Source organism: Neophocaena asiaeorientalis, unplaced genomic scaffold, assembly GCF_003031525.2.
Source record: "Neophocaena asiaeorientalis asiaeorientalis breed wild unplaced genomic scaffold, Neophocaena_asiaeorientalis_V1.1 scaffold418, whole genome shotgun sequence".
Classification (NCBI taxonomy): domain Eukaryota; kingdom Metazoa; phylum Chordata; class Mammalia; order Artiodactyla; family Phocoenidae; genus Neophocaena; species Neophocaena asiaeorientalis.
In genome coordinates, this window is record NW_020175731.1 from 2903541 (window position 1) to 2926508 (window position 22968).

Genomic DNA, 22968 nt, shown 5'->3' on the forward strand with positions numbered 1-22968 from the left:
GGAGAGTGGGAGGGAGGCTAAAGAGGGAGGGAATATGGGGATATATGTGTACTTACAGCTCTTTCACTTTGTTGTGCAGCAGAAACTAACACAACACTGTAAAGCAATTATACTCCAATAAAGGTATTAAAAAATATATACAGATAACTTTGAGTTTAAAATAAATTTATTTTCAATATTATTTGATATGACTAGACTTACAAGACCTGCATCACATGCACCTGTCTCAAAGCTGAAACGGAGACTTTTCAAAAAACTGTGACCAAAACAATGACAACAACAACAAAAACCAGTCGCACTCAACCTGTCTATAATCTGTGCTAAGTGACTATCTCACACATTATCAGGCAACAAAATGATCATTAAGTATCTTAGAGTAAAGAAGGCTCAGTATTTCTACCAAGGGTGGAAAGTTAAATGCCACTAACTACAAAAATCGAGCTTCTCAGAACAACAAAAACATCATGTTACAAATATGAGCATTAAATACAAATTGTGCTGAAACCTTAATTCGGCTGGGAATCAAAATTCAGAAGACCCACTTTCCCATTAAGAAACTTACTGCTTGCTTAATAAAAAGAAAACAATAAAGCCACAGGAGCTATATAAATAAGCCTTCCAAAACCTAATTCGTATTAGTGATTGGCTACCCAACAATGTAATTCAAATTCATGCCCCAAATAAAATTACAGAAGACTATGTGAGATGGCTCTAAGTCTCTCACAAATAGATGAAGTCTTGTTATAAAGCAGCAATTTTAAGTCCATCACAGATACACATCACAACGATCACAATAATGTTCCAGAGTCTGCCAGATGCTCTAAGGGCTATATCATATTTTCTCATGTGAGTTCTTCCAAAAGCTACATCCTTACTGTAGAAGCAAAGTTAAAGAAATATGATCGCTTGTCACAGTCTACTTTTAGTCTAAAGTAGAAGTTATGAACAGGAACTAATGGTCTACCTAAGTTATATTCCTAAGTTATATTCCTTGTCTTGCTATCCTTAAAAAAAAAAAAAAGAGCCCTGATGTTTCCATTACCCCTATCTTTTGAGTATCATTACATATACCTACTTACCTTTCTCTAAGTTCACTGATAAGATCCAGCTTTTTCATGACTACTTGAAGTGGAAAGAGTTCTTCATCTTTAAATGTTTTCTATCAGGGAGGGGAAAAAGGCAGAGAAATTGCACTTGTAAGACAGGTTTCTTAGGTCAATAATAAGGGAAGTGTGAAACCTCAGATCTCACTTTTATTCCATAAATAATAGCAATACACTTACCATTTGTGTGCCAACACTTAGTGCCAAAGAAACAATAAGTCGTCGTTGCTTTGTGCTTGGTCCATTTAGAGTGTTTTCAGCCAAAACTAGAGCAGAGAGCACATCAAGACGCTGTTCACTATATTTTTTGTCAGAAATTACTCTTTTCTTAAAGATAAAAGAAAACAGGAAATATCAGCTTTAAATCTGAGGCAATAACAAAAGATGCAGAAGAAAAATTTCTGTTATCTTTTCCATGATTCAATTTAAGAGCACTTAGACAAATACTTTCCCCATTCAGCTTCTTGTGATAATGTTCGATGCTTTACTGCCATAACATTATCGCTGAGCACTGTCAGGGACAGCAAATTACTAGGCATACTTCAAAATTACTGTATTGATGTAATAAGAAAATCATTTCTTAAAAGAAGATGCATCATATTTTTAAAATGCATAATATGTCATTTTTTAATAGAACTGTGTTAATGCTACAAGTTCAGAGTAAAGATAACCCTGATCACTCTAAGTAAAATCATAAAATACCATGGAGATTATAACCAAGAATATTGTGTTTGAAGAAATGGAGTACACAGGTTTAACTAGAAAACACAAATAAAACAACAGGAAGGGCAAAATAGAAAGATGATATAATTATGCTGAATACATACAAACTTTCATACCTTGGCCACGGAAATAGAATTAAGAGCCTGATGCTGAAGGTGCTGTGTTATATGTGAGACTGAATCAGCCACAACCAGGCTTCTCCTGTAGAACATATGTTCTATTGCCTAAAAAGAATCACAAGTGATTTTATGAAAATCAACTCAAAACGTTTAGGTAAAATTATAGCATATCTTTATGACCTTGAGCTAGGTAAGACATTTGTAAATGAGATGCAAAAAGCACTACCATAAAGGATAAGACTGGTAAATTCAACTATATTAAATTAATGATTTCTATCAAAAGTCACTATAAAGAAAATTAAAAGACAAGCCAACGTATGAGAAAATATCTGCCACACACAAGGGATTAGTACACAGAGTATGTAAAGACACCAAACAAATTAAACACTGTTTTTTAAAAAAGGCAAAAATTTCAATAGATAACTGAACAAAAGACATGAATATATTTTTCACAAAGAAAACACAGTTAACAGTATTAGACAAGATACCATGATTAACAATCAGGGAAATGAATGTTAAGTATAAAATCATTTATAAACACCAATGTGCACGTGCACACACACAAACACACACAAAAGGCCGATGACACCAATGTTGGTCAGTTAGGGAACAATGGGAAGTCTAATATATTGTGGGAGGTGTGTAAACTGATAGAACTACTTTGGAAAACAATCTGGCATAATCTTGAAAAGCTGATTATGTACATATCACAGAACCCAGCAATCCACTCACAGATATACAATACTTCAGAAAAATTTCTGCACAATTACACCAAGAGACATATACAAAAATGGCAACATTATTTATAATAGCAAAAACTGGAAAAAAACCCAAAAGTCCATTGCCAGGAAAGCTACACAGTAATGAAAATTAATGAACTACAGCTATTCATCCCAACATGGTTAAGTTCAAATAAAAAATTTTGAGTAAAATGAACCAAGCCAAAGAATACATGAAGAATACATTAATACAAATTTCAAAAACATAACTAAACAATGAATGGTTGATAGATTCATTCATATGTGGCAAACTAAAAAGAAACAAGGGAATGATAAAATTCAGGGCTGTGGTTCCTCTGAGGAGGTAGGATAGGATGCGATCAGGGAGGGACAACACAGGGGCTTTGAAAATATTGGTAACATTCTATTTCCTAAGTGGGATGATAGGTTTTTAAGTGTTTATTATTTTTAAAATTATGCTTATATATTAGATATAAGATATATATGCATCTATACATACATATACTTCTGTATTTGTATTTCATAAAAAATAAATATAACTGGTAATACCTTAAAGAAAAAAATGCTAAAAATCTAAAGACACAATCTCCAAACTATCTTTATTTCCTAAGCGAATCTAAAGCCACTATTAGCAGAAATTTACTAGCAAATCTTTATTTCAGTTTTTACAAAAGGTTAAAAGTGGGCTCTCCTGCCTGTAAGGAGTTTCTTTTTTTTTATTTATACAGAGTATGCTAAGAAGCATTTTACCACATTTTCAAAAGTATTCAAATCCCAAAATTATAACACTTTCTCTAAATAACAAAATAAACAGCCTCTGCTGACTAGCCTCATATGCATTAGAATACTATAGAATAATATTAACGTCTCATTTTTTTTTTTTTTCTTTGCGGTATGCAGGCCTCTCACTGTTGTGGCCTCTCCCGCTGCGAAGCACAGGCTCCGGACGCGCAGGCTCAGCGGCCATGGCTCAGGGGCCCACCCGCTCCGCGGCATGTGGGATCTTCCCGGACTGGGGCACAAACCTGCGTCCCCTGCATCAGCAGGCGGACTCTCAACCACTGCGCCACCAGGGAAGCCTGTCTCATGTATTTTTAAAACTCATGCAACATGCTTAAAACTTCCGTGAGTAAAACTTTACCAATACTTAGGCTAATACCTTTTCATTTTCCTTCTTTTCTCTTTCACCACAAGTTAACTTTTAATAAAGTTTATTGGCCATTCATAGAAAACTACTCAGAAATTTCTTTCAGTGGCTAGTTCCGTTATCCAACTGAGAGATGAGTACACTTTTCCATAATTTTTTTATTCTCATAATCAAGAAGTCAAACCTTAACCAAAAGAAAAAATCCTGCTTTAAGCTCGGGTCATTTCTCAATTATAATGGCAAGGTAAAATAATCTAAAACCTACCTTGAGAAGTTCAACAAGCCTGCATAATGCCTTAACTGATGTTTTGGTCATTGGCTTTTGCATGGACATGTAGAGATTCATTGTGGTTTTAATAATGGTACTAATACTATATGCATATAAAAAGCCCTATAAAAAATAATATAAAACATTGATTATAATCACAAGAAAAGGTTTCATTTCTTCAAGATTTCATTCTCTATGTAATAATAATTCTTCAACTTGCCAATAACTAGTGTTTTTAAAGTTCATTTTAAAGTCAGCTCTTAAGATTTTGAAATATTCTTTCTTACACAATGTTATACATGGTGGTTAAGTTTCAAAGCAGCCCTTAAAAGTTATGTAACCTATCACTTACCAGAAATTTAGTAAGGTTGACATTACAGCATATAACCACAGTTAAAGAATCTTTCCATTAAAACAAGACTTTCAGAGGAACGATTTGGATGTCAGGAAGATATCTATTCATCCTTATCTTACCTGCCAGGCAAGAAGATAAAGACTCCTATCTGCTGCAGCTTAAGACAAGAGCTGAGGACTCTAAGGAAGTAGGAATTGAAAAATGAGAAGGAGAAAGAGAGCTGCTCTCTGGCCAGTACAGATATCCAACAGTATTTCTCAGTTCCAAGCGAATCCCCGTTTCTTTTTCACCCAGGACAATCCATACTATCCATCTGTTACCATGTCCCCTGCTATGCTGGTGCTATTCAGTCTTTCTCTCTGTCCAGCCCAATAAGAACAGATTCTCTCCTATCCTTCTATTTATGAAGGAAGCCACAGGTCTTGTAAGGTTTAAAAAAAAAATTTAGTGCTAGTAAACCCAGGGAAACAGTATAGAATACAAAACAGGAAAATGGGTATTACCTCTCAAATATATTTTCATTTAGATCCAAAAAGGACACAGAGAAACATAATGATGGAGATTCTTTAGGTTTATAAAGAAGGACCAAAAAAAGATACATGTACAGTTTAGAAATGAACTACGTTATTGTGAATATATCCAACGAGCCAGGGCAGAAGCTATATGCCAGTGATTCTCAACCTTTTTCTCCTGCCCTACCATCAGTAACAATGGCTCACTAAAGGAGTGATACCCAATGGGGGGAGAGGGGATTTTTGTGAACCAGTAATAGCTCTGTGATGAAGAGATGTGATAAAATTAAGAGAACTAAGAAATGAGAGAGAAGGTAGCAGCCTAAGAGGTGACAATAAGACCAAAGCTTGGGGCATACATGCAGGAAAGAGCCACAAGTCTTACCTTGTCAGCTACAGGACTATTACACCAGACTCTGCCCTAGCGCAGCACTGGGAAAAGTTAAAAAGCAGAGACAAGGAACAGCAAAAGTGTAACTCTAAGGCAGGTAAAAAAAAAAAAGGGAGTTTCTTTTTTGTGGGGGAAAGGGGGCAGAGCACTCATGGGCCAATACCACACCATTCCTTGATGGTCATTAATTTGTAAAGGACATTGACAAAAGATGTATTTTAAACATCTAAATGGGGAGGGGGGAGGTCTGGGGTCTGTTTCCGTTAACTGCAGAATAATTTGGACCAACCTTTCCACAGAAAACAGCTAGGAAATCTGGGCAAAACATTTTTAAAATCTCTTGAAAAGCATCAAAGAGCTATCAAGAAAATAAGAAAATACAAGGCCAAGACCTGGAAGAAGACAGAAACCCAAAGACATGAGCCTGGCATTTGTGGCTGCTTTCCCACAGAGGCATCTGCCCATTCCCAAAGAGGGTAGTAAAGACAGAAGCCAAACCCACAAGGGAAGGAGGGTAAAAATATGAGTCCATGGCCCATCAAGGAGGGGAGGAGGTCCTGGCAAATCACCTAGGCTCTGAGTTGGGTTCTTTTTTTTTTTTGAATTGGGTTCTTAAAAACTACCCCCTAGAAAGTAAGCATGAACTAGAAATGACAGCCATCATAGAATTTAGGTCCCACTTTAAGTCATCTCAATCTATGACTGGGCTGAGGCGATCTGGGTGCTGCTTGTCCTAGACTAGCTGTGTATCAGAAGCAAAAATTAAATCCTCTCTGGAGGAAGAAAAACAATACCCAGATCCTCAATTATATCTACAGTTTTTCCATATACAACATGCGTTATTAAAAATAACAAGGCATACAAAGAGATAAGACATATCCAAAAACAAACAACAACAAAAAATAGATAATAGAAAGACCTAGATAATGAAATTATTAGACATGGGCTTCAAAATAGTTATGTTGAATATGCTGAAGAAATAAAACACAAAATTATTTCAGAAAGCAACTGGAAACTATAAAAAAGAAACAAACTGAAAAGTAAAATAATTAAAATTAACTCAGAAAAAAATAAGAAGTCAGCAGATGGGTTTAATAGCAGGTTAGATGTAACTGAAAAAATAATTAGAACAGAAAGAGAACAGAACAGAAATAGTAAATGACTGAGAATTTTCCGGAAATTCCAGAAGCTCTACAAATCCCAAGCAGCACAAACACAAAGAAAACCACACATAGGTTCATCAAAGTAATAATATCGCTAAAAGCCAAAAAGTAAATCTTATAAACAAAGACACATATTGAAAAAGCAACAAAACTGAAAGCTGACTTCTCAACAAAAACAAAATTAAATGAAATACTAACAGGTATTCTGCAAGTAGAAAGATGAGGAGATGCAGGAAGGATAAAAAACAACAGAATGGGTAAATATATGGGTAAATCTAAGTGAATACTATTAAAAACAACAGCAACAATGCCTTATAAGATTTAAAATATATACAGAATCAAAATACACAGCAGCAGCACAGGTGACAGAGGGATAAATAGAATTCAAGTGGCTTAAGATCCTTATACTGTCTGGAAAATGGTGAAACTACTAATTTATATTGGAGTCGAATGTTCAATAATGCATCTTAATATCTCTACATTAACCACTAAAAAAAGAGTAAAATACTGAATTAACAAACCAATAGAAGGAAGAATGAAATAATAAAAATAATTCAAAAGAGCAAGAAAGGAAAAGAATAGGGACACAGAACAAGTGAGACAAATAGCAAGCAACTAATCAGGTGCTAATTTTAAATCTAAATATCAGTATTGACATATACAGAAAACGGTTTTATTGGGGAGAAATACAGGCTGCTTATAGGAGACACACATTAAAAAAAGAAGTCAAACAGGATGCAAGTAAAAGGATGACAACAGATGGACCATACAGACCTTAATTAAAAGAAAACTGGTACAGCTATGTTACTATCACACACAAAAGACCTATGACAAAAAGCATTACTAGAGATAAAAAGGGACATGTCACAATGATAAAAGGTTTGACTCACCAGTAAACTGTAACAATTCTAAATGTTATGCACTTACTTCATCTCAAAATATATAAAACAAAAGCTGACAAAGCTACGAAGGATAAATAGAAAAATCCACGATAATAGTGGGAGATTCTAACCCAGCTGTCTCAGTAACTGATAGAATATTCAGACAAAATCATTAACAAACATGACACTACTTGATATATATAGAACACCACAACCAACAAAAAGCAAATTACATTCTTTTTAAGTATACATGAAATGTTTGCCAAAGCTGTCCATAGGCTGGGCCACAATGGGCCTCAACAACTTCAAAATACTGGAAGTATCTTAGTACTGCTAGAAATCAATAATAAAAAGATAACTAGGAAACCCTCATGCATTTAGAAACTAAGAATTCTATTTCAAAATTACCAAGAGAGCAAAGTAAAAATCACAATAAATGTTTTTTAATATTCTGAACTAAAGAATAATAAAAATACAACACATCAAAACTTATGGGATAAAAAAAAACAAAAACTTATGGGATACAGCAAAAAAGTCATGCCTTGGAGGGAGTGTAGAGATTTAAATGCATATATCAGAAAATCTAAATTAATTAATTAAAGTCAAACAGATCCAAACATACATAACCAAATCAATTTTCAGTTTTAAAAACAAGAACACGTCCTACCCTTTACAGTTTTTTCAAAGTGCACCTTCTGTACACTGGATTAACAAAGAAATGACCCCCCCCCCAAATATTCTAAGTAAGAAGATGCAACTACCTGTATAAAAACATTACATCTATTGGTGAGGTCTTCAGCAAATTTATCCATTCTCTGCTCTTTAGATAAAATAGATTCCATTTTCATCATCCATGAGCTCACAAAGACGTAGTAAGACTGTACATCTCTAACAAAGGAAAATATTGAGGTTATTCAGCATAGGAAAGAAAATTTACTTCCATTTCTTCATACTGGATGGAGTATTTCTCTGCAGCAGCCACTTCATCTTTCTGGTTTTCAATATATCATATATACAAATATAATTTACTTAAGCAGCAAATATTTACTGAATGCCTATACATGCCAGACACTGTTTCTCAGTACTAAAAACAAAGGGCAGTAAACACAATAAACAAAAATCTCTGCCCCCACGAAGCTTACATTCTAGAAAGGAGACTTGTATAATAAAGAAATCAGAAACTGAAATCTGTAAGATGTCAGATATGTGCTATGGAAAAAATATAGCAGGGAAAAGAGCCACTGGGGTGGTAAGTACAATTTTAAACACAGTGATCAAAGTAGGCCTATTGTAAAAGCTGATTTTGAGCCAAGATTTGAAGTTGAATAAGTAATCCATGCAAATATATAGAGGAGAATTTTAGGAAAGTAAATAACAAATGCAATCATCCCAAAACAGCAGTTTGTCTGGCATGTTCAAGTAATAACAAAGAAGTCAGTATGACAGGAGCACAGAGGGCAGAGATGAGAACAGAAAAGATCAGAGAGGTACAGGGGTCGGGGGGTTGGAGGAATAGGAAAGTGCAGAGTGGAAAGGGGATTTGTGTAATGCCTGGTAGGGCAGTAAGGACTTCAGTGGAAAGCCTCTAGAGGATGTGGGCAGAGTGACCTACTCTAACTCTGAAGAGGATCAATATCACTTTGACTGGTATGTTGAAAATAAACTATAAAGGGGACAATGGTAAAAGCAGGAAAACCACTTAGGAAGCTCCTGTGATAATGCAGGAAAAAGGGGATGACAGCTTGAACCAGAAATGAATGGAAGCTGTCAGAAGCTGAATATAAAAGCTAACATTTACTGAATGCTTACTATATGCCCAGCCACTGTTATAAGCACTTTACACAAATTAACTCATTAAATCCTCACATTAACCTTATGAGGTTAAGTATTACGATCTCCATTTTACAGAAGAGGAAACTGACACACAGAGAAGTAATGTGCCCAACATCATATAACTAGTACACAGCCAAGCCAGGACTTCAGCCCAAATCTAGGAAGCTTTCCCATCGTGGAAAAACTATATCAATAATATAATTCTACTATGCAGGCTGCTTACTAACACTAAATCACTATATCAATGCATTTCAAATTACTCAAGATGAGAACTTTTAGCCCACAAGCTATTTAAGCTATACTTCTTTTATTTTAAAAACAATTAAGTTTGGGCTTCCCTGGCGGCGCAGTGGTTGAGAGTCCGCCTGCCGATGCAGGGGACTCGGGTTCATGCCCCCGTCCGGGAGGATCCCACATGCCGCGGAGCAGCTGGGCCCATGGGCCATGGCCGCTGAGCCTGCGTGTCCGGAGCCCGTGCTCCGTGACAGGAGGGGCCACAGCAGTGAGAAGCCCGCATACCGCAAAAAAAAAAAAAAATTAAGTTTAATTTTAATTAATTCAATCAAATCTGAGAAAAATTATTTCTTCTGAGCCAGGATTCCATTATACAAAAGACACCAATAGCTGCACTTCTGGCTTTGCCTCAAATGGCACTAAAATGTATTATTTGACTTGTGGATGATTTGATTTAGAAGTCTGGAACACAGAGTAAGAGCAGAGTCTTAGGGCAATGCCTCCACTTTAAGGAAGAGGCTGTGATCAGGACCCAAGCAGGGATACAATGTACAGAAGGGAACAGTAAAGTCACAAGCAGGGACAGAAGGAAGAGGCCTACAACAGCAATCAAGTTGATGGCAATCCAATCAGTAACATTAAGAAGAAGGCTAATACACAGTCAAGGGCAGTCAAGAATCACTGAGTTTTAGGTCACACTACATGGGATAAAGCAGAGGTCTGTCACTCCACCCATCATTCCTAGATCCAGACACCAGATAATCTTTATCTCCTGTAAATATATAAAAATGAAACTGCTTCAAGTTTTAAAAAGCCAAGTTAATTGACAAAGTGAGTCCAAAAAGGGTCCTGTCAGATTGTCAGCTTCATTTCCAAGTACAAACAGGAGTAACACTAGGGAGAAAGAACAAATCTCCTGTCCTAATATAAAGCACTCAACAGTGTCAACACTTGTACGTCAACTGGGGGTTTGAAACAAAGGTTCATACCTCTACCCTCCAAGGGCAGTATCCCCAGCATCAAAATGGTTGTGAACAAAAAGCAAAATGCAGCAACCTACAAACCTTGGACCCTAGTCAAAGAGGTGGCTGGGGGCACTTGGCCACGTGGGGTCTAATGTATGGTGCGGAGGCAGGAAAACTGTCCCCCACTGTTTCCTCTTCCTCCATAATGAACTCTGGAGCCTGACTGGGACAGCCCTTAGTCACTTCCTCAACTTCTTCTAAAATGTCAGACAAAGCTCATGTTGATCACACCATCTCCTCTCTCCTGGGTTTCACTTTAGTGTTGTGAATTTTAGGTTTCTTTGGCAGTTAATGAGGAGAATGAAAAAGACATTGCCCTCTTCAGCTCAAAGGAGCTCTATAGTGACTGCAGAGAGGTATGTTTTTGAAATTAAAGAATTTAGAAATATTGAAATGTTATCACACGGGGGGGGGGGTGTCTTTGAAAGTCAACTTATTCAATCTTTTACATAATACGACTCAGTTCCTCCAGCACCCTGGACTGATGGTCATCTCTATTCTGCCTGCGTAGCTCTGGTGAAAGGGTACATTACCTCTCAGGGCAGCCTACACAACTCTGTCGCAAAGGCTCTAGAGTAGGACGGGCGTGGGTTTGCGTGCCTTCTCTGATACGTACCCAGCTGTGTGACCTGGCAAAGTTCATTTCTCTAAGCCTCATTTTCCTTACCTGAAAATGGGATAAAAATATAGAGAAACACTATAGGGTAGTGTTAAGAGCTTGTGCTCTAGAGTTAAGACTTCCCAGCTCTGCACATATTAGTTGTTTCGATTTGGGTAAGTTCAATCCCTCTGTGTCTCAATTTTCTCACCTATAAAATGGACATGACAACAGTACCTACCTCATAGGATTTTCTGATGATTAAAAAAGATGATACACATGAAGTTCCTGGAATAGTTATTGGCTTATAGAAAGCATAGGGTAAATACTAGTTGTGACTTTGTTATTTCCCATATGAGAAGACTGTTACAGGGTTTACAAAAGACAATGTGTTTAAAGCCTTTAGCATAATGCCTACTACATAGTTACAAGCTTGATAATGTTGGCAATTATTATTAATATGTGTCACATTCATCTTTTGGTTCTAATTCAACTTCTTGGAGCCACAGAGATCAAATCTGTTCCCTCTTCAACCTGAATGCCCTTCAAATATTTAAAGAAATCTAATACATCATTCCTCAGATTTCTCTTTTAAAGGCCAAACTATATAGACTTTTCAGTGAGTCTTCAAAGGTCATGGTTCTCAGATCTAACATCCTGATCAGGTTCATCTGAAGATGCTACCGTTTGTGGCCCTCTTAAAATGTGGCACCACCAAACACTCATTATAATCTGACCAATAAGAATTTAATGGAACTACCAATTCCCCTAGCCTAGATATTATAACTACTAGCTTCCATAACTTGGGTATAGTTATTAATGTAATCCAAGTACAAACTGACAGTTTTAGCAACTGCATCATACTGTTAAAGAATATGAAGTCTCTGATAACTAAAACATACACATCTTTTTTTAAATTACTGCTACCAAGCCTGGTCCTGTCTCTCCATCCTACTGAGCTCATCTCTCTAATCTAAATCCAAACTTATGTCTTTATCCCTCCTCAACTCTGTTTCAGAGTGTACTGGAGTGCCCTGAAATCTCTGCCATGAGTAGTCCTGCCTGAATTGACTTGTCACTCTCCACTAACTTTAATTATAGGACTTGGGGGTACTAAGAGATGCTTTAGGGGATCTCGTATATTCCAGATATATTCCTCTTTGCCCCACTGTACAGGAGTGACCCAATTTCCCCTCAATAGTCAAGATTAACAGAAAGTAGGTAAATATCCCTATTACCCTTTAACCATGTTACAGTTAAAAACTGTCCAGTACAGGGCCACTGGCAGAGTCCTGTGTCGCTTCACTTAAAATCTTCATCCCAGTCAACGTGAAATTTTAGCAGTATACTCAAGTGACAATGTACAGTAAATTTAATTGTTAAGGCTATGTGATGAGAACATGGGGGCTCATTATACTATTTTCTCTATTTTGTGTATACTTGAAATTTTACACAGTAAGATAAGCTAAAAGATGTAAGTATCAGAAGAAACTAAGAGTTAAAAGTGTTCTTTTAGGAAGCAGGACGAAGGCACAGGGGGGAATGGGGCAGAGGACAATCATTTTTTTCCTCTGAACCTTTAGTACTTCTTAACTTCTTAAATATGTGCATACATTACTTTCATAAAAATTTAAAAAAGGAGTGCATTAAACTAAAGTCAACTCCTGCAAAAATCAACAATGAGTCATGTACACACAATGTTCTAAATGTCATCAACTGGCATCTACTGCAGACTTCACTTTACACACAAAAATATTTAATGCACCTGACAAAAAGTATATGAATGTATGCACACATATCTATATTTCCATAAAGTATAATTTGCCTACATCTTAAATTGAGTTTAAGCCTACAACATTTAAAACAAAAAACACTCCTAGAAAATAAGTCTCCTAGAGATTGCCCAACGTTTTCTCTGGTAATGAGTAACTATGTCTGATCTTATAATTCAAATGCTTTCTGCATATTTAGAATCAGTATAAAATTTGAAAATATAAACTATCTAAATATTTACATTATGGGTACTTATAAAACCTACTTGGTAAGTGACTGAGCTTTCTGCTGTAGGAAAGTATCTCTGTATATTTTAATGGCTTGAAGACTTTTTCTATCCAGAAGTTTGGCAGCTGCTGGTATTTTCTGGATCAAAAAATTGTCGGGAAACCAAATAATATTAGCAGTCAGAGTGATGGCTGGTACCTGAAACAGGAAATGAAAGAGGAGGAAAATCATTAAATGCAGGTTAAGCAACAAACTGTTTAATAATCCTACAACATGCAATGGAAAACAACTTATTTCAAGAAAAATAATGATAAAAAGATACTCATTAATATGAGATAAATTATGTTAATGTGGCACAGAGTAAAGGCATTCCTATATCTGGTGTGGAGCATGACACTAATTTTATTCTGTCTAAATATTAAACAACACACACTCACAGATTTTCAGATGAACAAAAATATGCAAAAATTAAACAGAAACTTGAGTCTTCATGACCTTTACTTTCACTCTATTTTAGTGAAAAAATACAAAATAAATATCCAAGATGGCTGGGTTCTCATGGTCATAGATCACTTGATTATATAAAACATCTAAATTTTCAATTTTGAAAACAGGTGCCACATCATGGAAACAGCAAAGACAGAGAAAAAAATTGTTTTAAATTTTTTCCTACTTCAATAATGAGAATGGGTGGCAAGAAGAGAAAGCGAAGGAAAAGAAAGAGAAAAAAGTAGTAATAGCAAGTTAATGTACAGGAAAAAATGTGGAAAAGCATCCACTAATATGTATTTATACAATGTGGAATTATGGGGTATTTTCATTTACTATGTTACTTATTTCTGGAATGCTTAGACTTTTTAAAATGAATATTATGATATTATTTTTGTAATTATTATTACAAAAATTATTATTTTTGTAAGCAGGAATAAAATACATTTTAAAATACCCAATTTTATCCCAAATCTTTTCCATCTATTCAAACTGAAAAAAATAGAAGTTCCAAGTTCTTACCTTCTTACAAATGTCCAATAAAGACTTATAAAACTTTTTATCAACCGTTCGAAAAATTTGAAAGTGCAATACAAAGAGTCCACAAATTCCTACATACTTGTCTCTCTGGTCAATTTCAGAAGGTTCTCCTTATAAAACAATAACATGAGAGAAAAACAGAATATACTTAAAATTCTGCTTTAAAGGAAATGAAAACTTTTAAATGAAAACCAAAAAATGCATGTTACATTACCAAGTTTGGCTTCTACATTTGCAAAAATTGAGCGAATACTATGTGCAAATTCTTCAGCAAAAGTGCTATTTTTTGACACAGATACTCCTCCATTGAGAGAATCAAACTGCTGTTCTATACAGGCCTAGACAGGAAACATTTAGAGAAATTTATACTCTCATAAGCTATTATGACTTAATATGCTTTAAACAGATTTAAATATAGTGATAACTCCTACATTCATCATTTTGATTTTACTAACACTGAGGCTCAGGTTTTTAACCTTAACCTAATATCTAAATCCTTCTGAATGGGAAATGTATATGTACTTACATATTTGAGTACCCCTTATGTGAAAGTAATAAAACTGAACCAAAATCTCTAATTCTACATGAAGAGATACACACAAGTGATGCTTGCTGACGTATAGAAGGTATATCTGATGAAGCATGGGAAAGCATGCTTTATTATTTTAATTTGCAATTTTAAGAGACTTTTTCTGTTTACAATTACTTTCCTAACACTTTATTACATTATGTGTAGAAATGGCTCCTGGAAAAAGAATCAACAAAAAAATTCTTCTGAAATTAACAGATTAACAGTTAAGTTGGTATAAACAAGAGTTGTGATCATTCTGTAAAAACTGTGATCATCTAAAATATAAAGGTAACCTTGAATCAGATTTTAAATGGAACACACAGTTGACCCTTGAACAAGTGGGGGTTAATCCCCGTATAATTTAGAGCTAGCCCTCTGCATCCACGGTTTCTCCGCACACTTGCATTCAGCCAACCGTGGACTGTGTAATACTATAGCGTTTACTATTGAAAAATATACATATATAAGTGGACCTGTGCAGTTCAAACCCATGTTGTTCAAGGGTACTGTAATGCAATTTCTGGTGGATACTACCCAAAGCTGCGCCATCCAACAGAACTTTCTGTGATGATGAAAATGTTTTATATCTGTGCTGTCTGATATGATCGTTAGCCACAGCTGGCTTTTCTCCCAGCTTTACTGAGATATCACTGGCATGTAACATATGTAAGTTTAAGGTGCACAGTGTGATAATGAGATTACACGCAGCTATTAAGAATTTGACATGTTGCTAGTGTAGCAGAAGAAATGAATTTTTATTTTTTTTAATTAATTTACATTTAAACAGCCACACGTGGTTAGAAGCTACCTGGATTGTGCAGATGCAAATTATATTCCGAGTAGGAAATTAAAACAGACTTATAAAAGGCTGTCTTACAAACCTAAATCTAGAGGTTAACAACAAACAAAATGCTTGACACAACTACTCAGATACTAACCCTTGAACAGTTTTATCCTTTCACATAATTTAAAAAACCCTTATCACAAATACAACCAGTATACTATTAATTTCATTTCCTACTAGATACTGATATAACTATTTTAGTACATTAACCATGTTCTAAGCCTAAGCACTTTTAAAGAAAAATATAGTCACAACAATATGCTATAAAAGTGACCCACTACAATTCTGAGATGGGTCTACTAATATAAGCCCATTTATTATAGCCTGATACAGCACTCATACCTGAAATATCATTCCATCAAGTAACTGTCCTTCTAGCTTCAGCAAGAACTTTTCAAATGGCTTTAGTTTTTCTTCCTGAATTCCAAATTTTGAAGGGTTGTGATGGACAGATTTCAGTAACCTTGTAGAAAAGTAGGAGAAAGACCTTTGATTTGCCTAATAAATTACTGTATTAAAAATATTCCCAGAAATCAAAGTTTTATATTTGTATCACTTGTTTGGCTCTACACATTTGAAAATTTGAACAAAAACAATCCTAACATATTTAATTTTCTAATCATACCTTTTTATATCATTTTAAATTCAGATATCTGGTGCTCTCTAGGTAACAGACATTTAGTGAATGCTTATAGATTGAATAAAACAAAATGCCTTGACTTTTAAAAGTTCTGGAGTATAAAACAAAATAAAACCAAGCGGAGAATAAACAACTATCATTCGTATAGAACAAGGAAAAAATGAATCTGAGTCCTAAGATAGTCAAATTAACAACTACACTTTAAGAATTAGGATGCTTTGTACAAGTATATCATACTGTCAAAAAGCCTACCTGAAATTAAAAGAATGGTTACTGTCTTCAAAGAAAATCTGACATGAGATTCTTCTAAATACAGATCTTCAGATCTCCTAACGGATCTGTACTATTTATATTTATTTATTTTTTACTAATACATTACCTATACAAAGTAAGAGTATTTTAAACATTGTAATTGGCTCACCTTTTGTACATAGTCCAGTGGTCTTTCAGTGTGATATGATTATCAATAATTTCATCCAGGGTAAGCAGAACTGTTAGCAGCTCTCCCAAGTGCTCATACATAGTCTGTCAAAAAACCTTAAATGATTATCATTTAATCACTAGTTAGAAGTTAAGCTTCATGTGGACTTTTTAAGTTAAACACACTTGGGCGAATTACTAAATTAAAGCAGTGGGTAAATTAAACTACAGATGAAACTGTTAATCCTCAGATGGAACCATCAGCCTTAAATTGGGAAACCCTTCACCCAATATTTCATCCTTGATCATGATACTGTAGATTCTCTGAAGAGACCACTTGGAGAGTCTGCATTGAGCCAATACTAGGAAGAGTTACACTGATAGTGGGTCAGTAATGCCTCATCAACTTCACAGATAAAAGAGAACAAATGCAAAAAAAAAGAACTCCTTTAAGAGCCTTGCAATAATTGTTGTACTCCCCAATCATGCAAACTCCAAAGTAAAATATACTAAAAATTACAGTTTTACAGGTCAAGTTAAATTACTTTTACCTGAAAATGAACTCCAGTTGTCTCTATAATTTTGGGTGCAATCCTGTAATAAAATAACACCCAAGTTAAAAAAAAAAAAATCTCCTTTTTTGTCACAGTTCATGTTTAAGGAAAACACATAACAGCAGAAGCTCTTGGAATTTTAATATGTATTTATTTTTATTTAGGCTTTAGTCACTAAAATTTACATGACCCAAAGAATTATTATCGTATTCCACTTTCCCAAGCAGATAACTTGTACATACAGAGTCTGGGCTCTCCTTGCCTACACCCAACTCCTCAGTGGGTAGGTATATGTCAATAGGCAGCCCATGAATAACCCTTAGCCATTCAAACCTAAAGGATCTAACTTGGGATGGAGCTAAAGAAATAACAAAACTGGTATTTATTTCTTTCTAAACTATCAGAATTTCACAATTTTCAACTAGAATCTTTGTTATCCCACCCAAACTGGCATTTGGGAACTAGACCTTGTTCAGCTGGATTTATTGCTAGCATTCTCATTCCTACTGAAAAAACAATGCATACAATTGGGATTATACCAAAGTCAAAAGCCCCAGGAAAATTCAATTTTACTTCCTAGAGAGTCAATCTACTCAACAGTAAATAAATTAATACTTATCAAAGCATATATAAATATCCCACAAGACAGAATATTTAAAAAATTAAACACAAAATTCAGACAAATTTCCTCTTTCAAGGGCAGCAGTGTGGTAGTGGGGAGTCTCTTTGAATTACACACCAAGTACAGCAGGGGTTGGGGGGAGCTGTGCTCTCATTCGCTTCTGCCATGAGGAGAACTTCAGTGAGAGCACAGAACATAAAATAAATAACTGACTGACTGGAAAAACATGAGAATGAGAAACAGTTAACACAGTCTTTCACTTTATAAAGAGAGTTGAGATGCAGCATGGTATAGTAAGAACAACAATGAATGGACTGGTGACCAAAAAAGCAGTACCTAACTTGCTATGGAATCTTGGCAAATAATTCCTTTGGGCTTCAGTTATCTCTCTTCTCATAATTGAGAATCCCTAGTCATATACCTAAACAAAGTTTTGTAACATTATAATTAAGTAGTAAATGGGAAAAATTTTAAATATACAGTTTTAATCAAATGCAAGATATTACTTTGTGGTGGTTAAGAATACTAAGGGCTCTATGAAAATGTGGTCTTTTTCTTGATTTAGGGCAGTGGTCCCCAAACTTGGAAGAGCATTAGAATTACTCACAAAAATTTTTCAGGGTAGATTACCTAGCCCCACTCCCCAAGATTCTGTAGTTTAAGAAAAGTGTCACATGATTCTAATCCAAGGACCCTTCAATGTAAAGGAAAGAGGAAATAAATAGAGAGAACTTGGTACATATACTAATTCTATATTAGCCTTTTCTATACAATCAGATTTCTTTAAGATTATTGTCAACATTCTCGTTCAGACAGATAATGGGCTCATTCACCATGGCAGAAACTGTCTTACTAACCTATGGATTACACACATCAAGTAGTGCTTAAAACATCATGAGTGTTCAAAGAACGCTGAATAAGTGAATGAAGGAATGAGTGAATAAGTGAGTGAACAAATGAAAAACTTTCATATATTTAGCTAGTTTAAGAAAAACATTTCCTGCATCTCTATTAAAAATGTAAAAACATTTCTAAAATCCATTACTTGTTACTGATATAGAGGGCAGCCAACTGATGGACTACATTCATCACCACTTCATAGCACCTCGTAACAAAACAAGACAGTTCCTGAAATGACAAGTTGAGTATATGTTACAAGTTGAGTAAATGTCACTATTTCTGACTGAATTTTTATGGTAACAATGCTAAACAAAACAGTTTTCTACTAAAAATCTCCAGTTAACCTGTAGAAAGACAACTTCAAGCATCCTTCAAGCAATCAGTTCTTAATTCACCTCCCAACGTTATTTCTACCTCTTTGCCCCTACAGCATTTCACTCATCCTTCTATTTTAAGTCTTGTTTTCATTACTCATATAACTCCTAACTGACAGAGACTGGCTTATTCCTTCTTTGAATGGCCACTGCCCAGTATGGTGGCTAACCCTCAACTGCTTCTCAATAAATGTCTGCCTATTAAATGAATAAATGAGTGAACATCTGAATGAATGAAGAAGCTCAGAAGCTGCCAGTTTAGAAAGTATGACAATGAGGGGAAGGGGTCTTCAGAAGTCATTCTGAAATAACTTCAAATGTTTATTACCTTGAACCTTATCTATGAACAGGCTTGGCACACATCAAGTGAAATATTAATTATCCCAGGAATATGTTTGTCATTAAATAGTTAACTCACATCTATCCTAAAATATTTAGAACCTAATTAAACTTATGGCTGCTCTAAACTGTAAGCTCTATGAGGGCAGAAATTTCTGTTGGTTTTGTGCACTGCTGTATCCCAAGCATCAAGAACAGTTTCTAACATATGCTAGGCTCATAAAACATTTGTTGAATGTTTAAAAATGGAATCATATGCAGCTGTTAGATCCACAATTTAAATTTTTTGAAAGTGAAAATAATACATTTCAATTTTATTTAAACAGCTCTAGTTTTACATTTCTTATTAAACTTCTAAAAGTCTAATAAAAGCAGAGGAAAGAACAGAAAATGCAGGACAAATAGAAAGCACAAAACAAAAAGGCAGAAATAAGTCCAGATACATAATACACTATTTATATAAGACAGAAATAGAAATAGAATTAACCAATTAAAACACAGAAATTTTCAGATTATATAAAAAAGCAAAATCCAGATAGATGCAGTTTTAAAGAAACACAACTAAAACATAATGACACTGAAAGGCTGAAAGAATAAAAAGAATTTTTTAAAAAATGCTAACTAAAACAGAGCTGGGGCAATGATATTAATATCAAACAGATTTTATTAGCATTACTATAGCTAATGACCATATATGTAACTATATATTACATACATAATTATTATCACAGCTTAAGAAGATCACCACACAATAAAAGATTCCATTTACTGGAAATTATGAACAATTATAAACTTGTATGCACCAAATAAAACATCCTCAAAATAAGAAATGCAAAATTTGACAAAACTAGAGAAACTGACACATTCACTTCAACCTTGTAAATTAACATTTCTTAGACTCCTGCCCAGCAGGCTTCCTGTTAGGTTCTGCCAACAGGTGGTATTAAAAGCAGACTAGAAGGCAGGAAATGGACATCCTTCCTATTTCTTGCTGTTTTTATCAACATAATCCAGGCAGGAGCAGTTCACCCCAGCAATGGCAGCTTGCCCCAGGCTCCTCCTTCTTTCAGCACTACGGAACCAATCTTCAATTTTAAACTCTACCAGCAGCAACCAGGCAGCACTGCTTCCTCAGAGGTATGATACTAATTTCCTAGGGCTCCTCCTCCTATAGCTCCCAGACTCTGGCAACTCAAACCTTTTCCCTTTTTTACCCTAGATGTTGAGGTGATATCTGCTTCCTCTGGCTTACCTCACTGTTTTTTCTTTCAGCCCTCCAATTCTTATGGGACCAATTCTCTATATTAAACCTCCTTTTTTTTTTTTTCTCTTTCTTTCTTTAATTGAAGTATAGTTGATTTATAATACTGTTAGTTTCAGATGTACAGCAAAGTGATTCAATTATATATATTTTTTTCAGATTCTCTTCCATTATAGGTTATTACAAAAGATTGAGTATAGTTCCCTGTGCTATACAGTAAATCCTTGTTGTTTACCTATTTTATGTATAGTATTGTGTATCTGTTAATCCCAAGCTCCTAATTTATCGCTCCCCACCACCTTTCCCCTTTGGCAACCATAAGTTTGTTTTCTATGTTTGTGAGTTTGTTTCAGTTTTGTAAACAAATTCATTTGTATTATTTTTTAGGTTCCACATATAAGTGATATCATGTAATATTTGTCTGTCTCTGTCTGACTTACTTCACTTAGTATGAAAATCTCTAGGTCCAGCTCTGTTGCTGCAAATGGCATTATTTCACTCTTTTCTATGGATGAGTAATATTCCATTTTTGTATATATGTACCACATCTTCTTTATCCATTCATCTGTTGATGGACACTTAGGTTGCTTTCATAACTTGGCAATTATAAGTAATGCTGTATCACTGGGGTGCATGTATCTTTTTGAATTAGTTTTCATCTTTCAGAATATATGCCCAGGAGTGGCATTGCTGGATCATATGGTAGCTCTATTAAATCTCCCCTTTTGAAATACCTCATGTGATTTGTTTTCTGGACTGAACCCTGACTGACACATACCATCATAGAGGATACTTTCAACAAAATGCTCTGTTAGGTAAGAAGACCAAAAAAAGTAGTAAAGATATAAAAGATCTGAATATAGTAGCATGTGTGATTCAATGAAATATATCAAATCTTATATCCAACAATCAGAAGGTAAGTGAGATTATGAGTACTGTTCCCTTATCTCCAATTTTTGCCTTTGTCATATTATATAAGCATTGCTTTTATAACAGAGAAACAGAAGTTATTTCATTCTTTTGATAAACCAAAAGACCTAGAATAACTAAAACTTTGCAGCGATGAGAAGCATATCTAAACTGAAACATCTGGTTAGAAGCCTCATGTGCTGCTGCTTTTAAACCTCATCATAGCTCACATAACAGCTTAATGATCTCCATTAACAACTTTTTCGAACATGAAGTATCCTTTCCTACCAGGTACAAAATTTAAATTATTTTAAAAGGCATGGTGATAAACTGTCCATAAATGAAACTATACAAAGAAACTTATTTTGATAGCTTATCTTACTAAAAATGCTATGAAAATCTTCCAGGAATTACAATCTCAACTAACAATTTAATCCATCGCCAACTAAGTATCTTACCCTCACAGTACACATTCTTAGCATTTGAAGGTTTCATAACTCTTTTCTGGTTATGTGTGATTTACTCAAACTTTTCAAAGAAAAGGCTCAATAAAAAGTAAAAACCATTTACCTGTAAGAATGAAATAAATCTCCCCATCTGAATTTGGCAATCGCCTTCCACCATGCTGGAATCTGTAGCTTTAAAAGGCAACATGAAGAATATTTCAATTTTTTATTTTAATCAACACCAAAAGAAAAAGTGTGATTTTTATTCATTAGGACATCTTCTAATCTGCATAGTATTGAAAACAGAATTTTTACACTGAAGAGAAAAATGAAACAATCATTAATCACACAATTAAAAGTAACCATCTGTTTCACTATTTAATGAATTCAAGGAAAATCCTCATCTAGCTACAGTGCATTGTAATTTATAAAAATATCAAAATAAACTTCATACAGAATTTGCTGCTGCTTCATCACTGAGGGTTTTTTTACCTGTTTACCAAACAAAAATATAAACCGACAAAAAATCTGAATGTTAATTTTCTCACACTAATACTTCACATGATCATGACAGTCCTAGAATTGCCAGTTAACTTTTTGTTCATTTCAATCGCAAAAAAAAGCATCACAACATTACAATGTGAAATTTTAAAACTTACCTCCTTCTCCATAAAACAAGAGACCATTATAAAATTTAGTTTCAGCCTGTTTAAAAAAAATTAAAATAATTTTATAAGGTTGCTATTTTGTTTTTAAATTCCTAAGCTCTCTTAGTTATCCCTATTTAATACTAAGCAGATGACTACATCACATACATAAATTCACTTAAATTCAAAAACTGCTTGCCATATAGGTAAATGTAATTTATCTTTAGAGTAACAAAGATATTACTGATACTCAACCTTATTTCTTGATTTCTTTAGCCTTTACTTTGTCTTATCTGACCACTCTGTAATTTCCCACATC

General features: G+C 34.7%; 1 protein-coding gene across 5 annotated transcripts in view; it reads right to left on the minus strand.

Moving 5' to 3' along the window:
- WASHC4 (WASH complex subunit 4) overlaps positions 1 to 22968 on the minus strand; it is a 52456-nt gene that overhangs the window by 24353 nt on the left and 5135 nt on the right. For all 5 annotated transcript variants that reach the window (XR_003001386.1, XM_024732117.1, XM_024732116.1 and 2 more), the window contains exons 5-18: positions 22662 to 22707; positions 22127 to 22194; positions 18819 to 18901; positions 17149 to 17191; positions 16599 to 16702; positions 15880 to 16000; positions 14337 to 14460; positions 14105 to 14232; positions 13131 to 13291; positions 8164 to 8290; positions 4098 to 4223; positions 1943 to 2050; positions 1284 to 1430; positions 1080 to 1159 (exon numbers count right to left, since the gene is read on the minus strand). Coding sequence is in view for 4 of the 5 variants with exons in the window: in XM_024732117.1 (XP_024587885.1) it covers positions 1080 to 1159; positions 1284 to 1430; positions 1943 to 2050; positions 4098 to 4223; positions 8164 to 8290; positions 13131 to 13291; positions 14105 to 14232; positions 14337 to 14460; positions 15880 to 16000; positions 16599 to 16702; positions 17149 to 17191; positions 18819 to 18901; positions 22127 to 22194; positions 22662 to 22707 (1466 nt within the window). In the remaining variant the exon portion in view is untranslated. The remainder of the gene's footprint in view (positions 1 to 1079; positions 1160 to 1283; positions 1431 to 1942; positions 2051 to 4097; positions 4224 to 8163; positions 8291 to 13130; positions 13292 to 14104; positions 14233 to 14336; positions 14461 to 15879; positions 16001 to 16598; positions 16703 to 17148; positions 17192 to 18818; positions 18902 to 22126; positions 22195 to 22661; positions 22708 to 22968) is intronic.